Source organism: Myotis davidii, unplaced genomic scaffold (genome assembly GCF_000327345.1).
Source record: "Myotis davidii unplaced genomic scaffold, ASM32734v1 scaffold1343, whole genome shotgun sequence".
NCBI classification, from domain to species: domain Eukaryota; kingdom Metazoa; phylum Chordata; class Mammalia; order Chiroptera; family Vespertilionidae; genus Myotis; species Myotis davidii.
In genome coordinates, this window is record NW_006294552.1 from 363,442 (window position 1) to 370,655 (window position 7,214).

Genomic DNA, 7,214 nt, shown 5'->3' on the forward strand with positions numbered 1-7,214 from the left:
GGAGAAGAACGTGAGTAAACGAATTTGCTTCTGATCTTGTTTCTAACGGAAACTGGTGAAATATGGTACCTTTTTGTGGTCTCCCTTTAGATTGGGATCATTGGTGGAACAGGCCTGGATGATCCAGAAATCTTAGAAGGAAGAACCGAGAAATATGTGGATACTCCATTTGGCAAGGTTAGTACCCAGTTAATGAAGACATACCAGCTGGCTTGATTTTTAAGTTTAAAATAATTTTTTTAAATGGCTGTTGTCTTGTCAGCCCCGGGGCTGCCTGCCTCAGGCTGAGAGGGGCCGGTTGTCCAGTCAGTGGGTTCTACCAGCGGAGTCAGTGTCTCGAAAGGGCACCCGGACTTCTTACATTAAAAGCACTGCTGTTGAACATGTGCAAATTACTTCTCAATTTACATTCCTAGAAGCCACATACTCATCTTAGACATAGCAACTGTACCCTTCAGTTCTCTGCATTTAAAACATGTAAATCAGCTTCTAATCTGGTTACATTAGAAGCTGTCATGTAGGTCACGTCACACTAATTGAGGAGAAAGGCCATGGGAGGAAGCAGCAAAGTAAGCCCTGGCCCAAAAGGGGATTTCGTGGGGATCCGTGACAGGATCGCATAACTGGGAATACAGTAAAACCCTCCTTTTCTATTTAAAGGGGGCTGCTCCTCGTGCTGCTTCCAAACATTGCAGTTTTCCATCCGGCTCTGAAGGTCCCTGCATCTGAGGGTCCCAACCAAGCCCTCTTTTTCAGCGAGTCCTTAGGTCGACCTCAGGTCTTCCGAGTTCTGCTATATTATAGTATATTCTCAACCTTCCTAATGCCGCAACGCTTTAATACAGTTCCTCATGTTGTGGTGACCCCAATTTCATTGTTACAAATTGAACATAATTAAAGCATAGTGATTAATCACAAAAACAATAGGTAATTATATATGTGTTTTCTGATGCTCTGAGGTGACCCCTGTGAAAGGGTCGTTCGACCCCCAAAGGGGTCGGGACCCACAGGTTGAGAACCGCTGCCCTAGAGCATTTCAGGTGCTTTAACTGTGCTGCTAATAAGGACACTTTTTTTTTTTTTTAAATAAGAACACTTTAAAAAGCTGAACACAACACGAATTTCTTCTTTAAAGTGTGTGGTCCAACGCCCAAGTTTCCATGGAACCTTTCATGGTGGAACCGTCGAAGTGGCAGCTTTTTAATTGTTCATCTGTGTTTTCAAATCACTGAGTTGTGATCATTCTTCATTGTGTGCAGCCTTCTGATGCCTTAATTTTGGGGAAGATAAAGAATGTTGATTGCGTCCTCCTTGCAAGGTAAGGTGTTTTAAGCTTTTCAAATGTTACTATTGAAGGAGAATTTAAATTTAATCTAAAACCCAGAAAGAGTAATGATGCAGGTATGAGTTTTATGTGCTGGTGGAGCCAACGTATTTCATTCACCTTTATTCACCCCTTACGGTGTTTGGGGCAAGTTAAACTGATTCATATCTCATCAACCTAAATGGGATCCCCTTTTTAGGTTGGGAGAGTAGTTAGAACAATCCAATGAGTGATAGGATGCATTTGACTAAAGTTGAAACTCTTTTTCTAGTTAACAAGATAAAAGAAAACTGTTTTATTCAGTGAATATTACTATAGTTCTATTTTTGGGGAGTCTGTTTTGTGTCCCTGAAGTGGTTTCTGCACCCTTGTTATCTGAATAAGTTTTGCAGGGTTCCCGGTATAGAGGGAGAAAAATCATTTGCATCACATTGTTAGAAAATACATGTGTCGGTTTTCTGTTGCTGCATAACAATTAACCACACATTTAGCAGCTTAAAACAGCACACGTGATCTCATAGTTTCGGGATGTCAGCCATGTGAGCACAGCTTAGCTCAGTCCGCTACTCAAGGTCACACAAGGTAGAGTCAGGCCTTGTTCTCACCTGGAGTTCCAGATCCTCATTCCAGCTCACGTGGCTGTTGGCAGAATTCAGCTCCTCGATGCTGTGCGCATTCTCTGCCGCATGACCCTCGGCAGGGGCAGGTCATGTGATAGCAGCCCTCCCCTGCAAGGCCCGCGGGCGGGTCTCTGCTCTCAGGATGGAGCCTGGAGGGACTCCCAGCAGCTCTGCTGAATCCCATGGGTTGGCCTCAAGTCTCGGGTCCACCTGCAGGGTGTCAGCAGGATTGGCTTCCTCTGGGGGCCCGGAGGGAAGGGTCACTTGGAGGCCTCTCTGGCTTGTAGATGACCCTCTTGTCCCTGTATCTTCACACATGCTCTCTGCGTATCTCTCCAGATGTTCTCTTCTAGTAAGGGTGCCATTTGTGTTAAATTAGGGCCCACCCTAATGACCTTATTTTAACTTAATTACCCTGTTGAAGACCCTACCTCCAAATAGGGTCGCATTCTGCTGGTCCTAGGGGTTAGGAGCTCAGCATAGGAGTGGAGGGGGCCGCAGTTCAGCCCGTCACATGGGTCATGCGTAAGCGATCAGTGCTCAGATGAAACCTCATGTTTTAAACGCTTTGTTAACTTAGTTGGGTGGCCGGGCAGAAGCAATGGAGAGCTTCACCTGGAAGCTTGAGCTTTTCTTTCTACTCAGAGGCTTTCTTCACGGGCACCTCTTGTTTTCTGTGTTGGGGATCATAGACCAGATGCCTCTGTTTGGGGGGCTTGGCGTCCTGCTGGGTAGACACAACTCGGCTTCCTGGACAGGGAATTCTAAGTAAGTGAGAACCTGCTCTCGATAGGAGAATAAGGACACAGACTCCGAACTGCCCTTTAAAACCGAATGGTTTATACTTCGAGTTGGCTGGTTACGGCCCAGCCTCTTTTTTCCCCCTCTGCCAACGGAAGCGCGTTGGTGGAAAGGGCTGTAAATTGGTTTTCTCTTCTGACACAATTAAAACGTGCTGCTCACTCACCGACCACATTCGCTCTTCTTCCCGCAGGCATGGGAGGCAGCATACCATCATGCCTTCCAACGTCAACTATCAGGCGAACATCTGGGCCCTGAAGGAGGAGGGCTGTACTCATGTCATAGTGACCACAGCTTGCGGTTCCTTGAGGGAGGAGATACAGCCCGGCGATATCGTCATTATTGACCAGTTCATCGACAGGTATGCCATCCTCTACACCGCTGTAGGCCCCTGGAAGACCATTCCCAGCTCAGATGGACAGTGTGCGGGAACTTGGGGGGAGGGGGAGGAAGACCCACAGACTTCTGTTGTTGTTTTTTAAATATATTTTATTGATTTCTGAGAGGGAGAGAGAGAGAGAGAGACATCAATAATGAGAGAGAATCATTGATTGGCTGCCTCCTGTATGTCTGACACTGGGGATCAAACCCACAACCTGGGCAAGTGCCCTTACTAGGAATCAAACCGTGACCTCCTGGTTCATAGGTTGACACTCAACCACTGAGCCATAGCAGCCAGGCCCACAGGCTTGTTTTAAGCTTTTTATTGTGGGAGTTCTTACACATATACCAAAAAGAATAATAATCATTTCAGCATTTATCAGTTCACTGCAATTTGTAACTTTAAAAGATAAGGACTCTTTAAAAAAGAAAAAGTTGCTTAATATTTCCTTAGTATTAAGTGTCCAGGCAATGTTCTCCTTTTTCCTCTTATCTCACAAACTTTCTTTTTCTAGTTGATTTGCTCAAATAAGGGGCCAGAGGAGGCCACTGGTTACACACGAGTGTATTCATGAATCTGCTTCTTTGTCTAGAGCAGTGGTTCTTAACCTTCCTAATGCCGTGACCCTTTAATACAGTTCCTCATGTTGTGGTGACCCCCAATTGCATTGTTACAACTTGAACATAATTAAAACATAGTGATTAATCACAAAAACAATATGTAATTATATATGTGTTTTCTGATGGTCTTAGGCGACCCCTGTGAAAGGGTCATTCGACCCCCGAAAGGGTCGTTTGACCCCCAAAGGGGTCATGACCCACAGGTTGAGAACCGCTGGTCTAGAGGTCCCCATCCCCTTGCCTCCTTTCTCATCCTGGGGAGTCTCCCCACGTGCTGGATTTTGCTGTTTGCACCCCTAAGTGTCGTTTGACGTCTTCCTGTCTCCTGTCTTTGCCGGAAATCAGTGGTTAGCTCTGGAGGCCTTATCAGAACCAGGTTCAAATTCTTGGCAGAATCCTCTGCATCCTATCAGGAGGGAAATAATGTCTGGTGGGTGCAGGGCCACAGTTGGTTCAGGAGCTAGGGATTTTTGTCATTTACACACGTGAGATATAATGTTTCTTTACCCCCAAAATTAAGCAGTAATAGGCTGCCAAGATCCTGGGCTGCTTCTGCCTTTAGAAGTAGTGTAAGAAATTACAAGGGAAGGTGGGAATCCGGTGGGGATTCCTTCCCGCCCCTCCCGCGCCCCATTCCTGGTGGAAATAACCGCCTCCCAAGGTGCTCTGGATGGAGACAGGTGACTGCGCTCTGCACCTTCATTCAGAGTGGTGGGGAGAAGTGCCAAAGAGTGTGAGCTATTTGGAGTTCCTACCAGAGTCCCCCATTCAGTCACCTAGACCACCCCGCAGTCATCCTGCTCCTCCCCTCATTACCTCTGAACTTACTATATACCCAGAGCCTCTCCTACGTCTTCTGTTATGGAAGGGAGGTTGAGTCAGCCAGTTCTGGGTGTCTGCTGCCTTTCGGGGATTTGTTATAATTTGTCGTCCATCAGAAGGATTCTTGATTGTCCCCCTATGAAAGGAAGCTCTCAGATACACCCGTAGGAAATGGAGCATTCTGTAAATTAGAAATGGCCGGAGGTCGGCAGTTTCGTGTGGTTCAACCTAATATGTAACGGGTAGATTAAAATCATTACATGCTCCTCCCAGCCCCTGTCATTTCTCCTGTCTTTGTTGAGCACCTGACACTATCTATGTATTGTCTGTCTGCCCCTGTGATAGAATATAAACCATCTGTGGTAAAGACCCTCCTGTTAGCTGCTTTATCCCTAACACCCACATTGCCTGGCCTGTGGTTGTTCGGTCAGTATTTTTCGAGTGATTGAATGAACATGGTCACACCAAGGGAGAAGGAGCTGGAGTTTGTGTTGAGGGGATATCATCAAAGTCTCTGTGGCTGTCAGAGTTCAGTGGTTTGGAGATAATTGTTTAAGAAAATGGTTGTACTATGGTGGTGGTTTGATTTGATTTTAATCTTCACCCAAGGATATGTTTATTAATTTAGGGAGAGGAAGGGAGAGAGAGAAACATCCATTGGTTGCCTCCCATACACATCCGACCAGGAATCTTACCTACAACCTTTTGGTGTGCAGGATGATGCTCCAACCAACAGCAACCTGGCCAGGGCTATAATGTGGCTGTTTAATATAGCAGAGTTTAAAACTCCTTATTCAGAATGATCCGCATTGCTCAAGTATTATAGACTAGAGGCCTGGTGCACAAAAACTTGTGCACTCAGTGGGGGGGTTTCTCAGCCCGGCCTGTGCCCATATGCAGTCCAGGACCCCTTGGGGGATGTCCACCTGTTGACTTAGGCCCACTCTCTGGGGGATCAGGCCTAAGCTTGCAGTCAGACATCCTTCTGGCAGCCAGGGAGCCCTCGGGGGATGTCCGACTAAAGGCTTACGCCCCCAAGGGATCGGGCCTAAACCGTAAGTTGGACATTCTTAGTGCTGCCACGGAGGTGGGAGAGGCTCCTGACACCACTTCTGTGCTGGCCAGCCATGAGCCAGCTTCTGGCTGAGTGGCACTCCCCATATGGAAGTGCACTGACCACCAGGGGGCAGCTCCTGCATTGAGCGTCTGCCCCCTGCTGGCCAGTGTGCATCATAGCAACCGGCCTTTCTGCCATTCAGTCAATTTGCATATTAGCCTTTTACTATTATTACTAGAGGCCCGGTGCACAAAAATTTGTGCACTCGAGTGGGGGGTCCCTCAGCCCAGCCTGTGCCCTCTCACAGTCTGGGACCCCTCAGGGGATGATCACTTGCTGGCTTAGGCCTGCTCCCTGGGGGATTGGGTCCAAGCTGGCAATCAGACATCCCTCTGGCAGCCCGGCCGTCCTCAGGGGATGTCCATTTGCCAGTGGAGAGCATGCCTAAGCTGCAGTCGGACATCCTTAATGCTACTGAGGAAGCAGGAGAGGCTCCCACCACCACCGCTATACTGGCAGCCATAAGCCTGGCTTGTGGCTGAGCAGAGCTCCTCCCATGTGAGAGCTCCTTGACCACCAGGGGCAGCTCCTGTATTGAGTGTGTGCCCCCGGTGGTCAGTGTGTATCATAGTGACCAGGCCAGCCTCGGTGAGGGGCTGATGGCTGTTTGCAGCTGGTTGCACCCCCTTCAGGTTGGGGGTCCCCACTAGGGTGCCTGGCCAGTCTGGGTGAGGGGCTGAGGGCTGTTTTCAGACTGGCGGGTGACTGAAGCTCCCAACCTCTCCTTTTTCTCTTTTACTCAGGGATTTATTCACCTTCTATGGCTGTCACTGGAGCTGAGAGCCGGCTTTAGCTCTGAGGCCTGCTCCAGCTTGAGGCCTCGGCTGCTGAAAGCAGGTATCTAGGGTTTGTTTGGCTTCTATAATTGCAACATTGTTGCGGTCCTGCTCGCTCCAGCTCTGACAGCTGAAAGCAGGTATCGGGTTTGTTTGGCTTCTATAATTGCAACATTGTTTCTTAGAATGCAGCTCAGAGCCCGGCAAGGCAGGCGTGGAACCTTGGCTTCCTCCATCATTGGAGCAAGCGAGCCTCCTGTTCGCTTCAGCTGCCTGGCTGCCGGCTGCCATCTTGGTTGGCAGTTAAATTGCATATCACCCTGATTAGCCAATGGGAAGCATGTTGGAGGTACGGTTAATTACCCTATTTGTCTTTATTAGATTAGACTAGTGGCCTGGGGCACAAAAATTTGTGCGCTCGTGGGGGTCCCTCAGCCCAGCCTGTGCCCTCTCACAGTCTGGGACCCCTTGGAGGATGTCCACCTGCTGGCCAGCACAAACGGGGACATAGCATCAAGTCCCCCTGCACCAGAAGACCCAGAGTCAAGTCCCCACCCACTTGCGTGTGCCCCCTGGATGCAGCATTCAGCCTCATGGAGGGGCTGACAGGCCTGGATATTGCCATGATCAGCCAGCCGGAGTGGTGAAAAGCCTGACAGTGCAGCAACCGGGCTGAGGGGACTGGGCACCACCATCTTTGTGACGGAGTGATGGAGTGATGGTTAATTTCCATACTGCTCTTTTCTTAGATA

At 48.6% G+C, this 7,214-nt stretch overlaps 1 protein-coding gene across 2 annotated transcripts in view; it reads left to right on the forward strand.

Moving 5' to 3' along the window:
• The window catches only part of MTAP (methylthioadenosine phosphorylase), a 45,358-nt gene that overhangs the window by 9,209 nt on the left and 28,935 nt on the right, over nt 1–7,214 (forward strand). The window contains exons 2-4 of one of the 2 annotated variants that reach the window (XM_006768704.2): nt 91–177; nt 1,260–1,318; nt 2,939–3,106. In XM_006768704.2, the coding sequence (XP_006768767.1) occupies nt 91–177; nt 1,260–1,318; nt 2,939–3,106 (314 nt within the window). The remainder of the gene's footprint in view (nt 1–90; nt 178–1,259; nt 1,319–2,938; nt 3,107–7,214) is intronic. The other variant, XM_015567181.1, reaches the window with a different exon arrangement.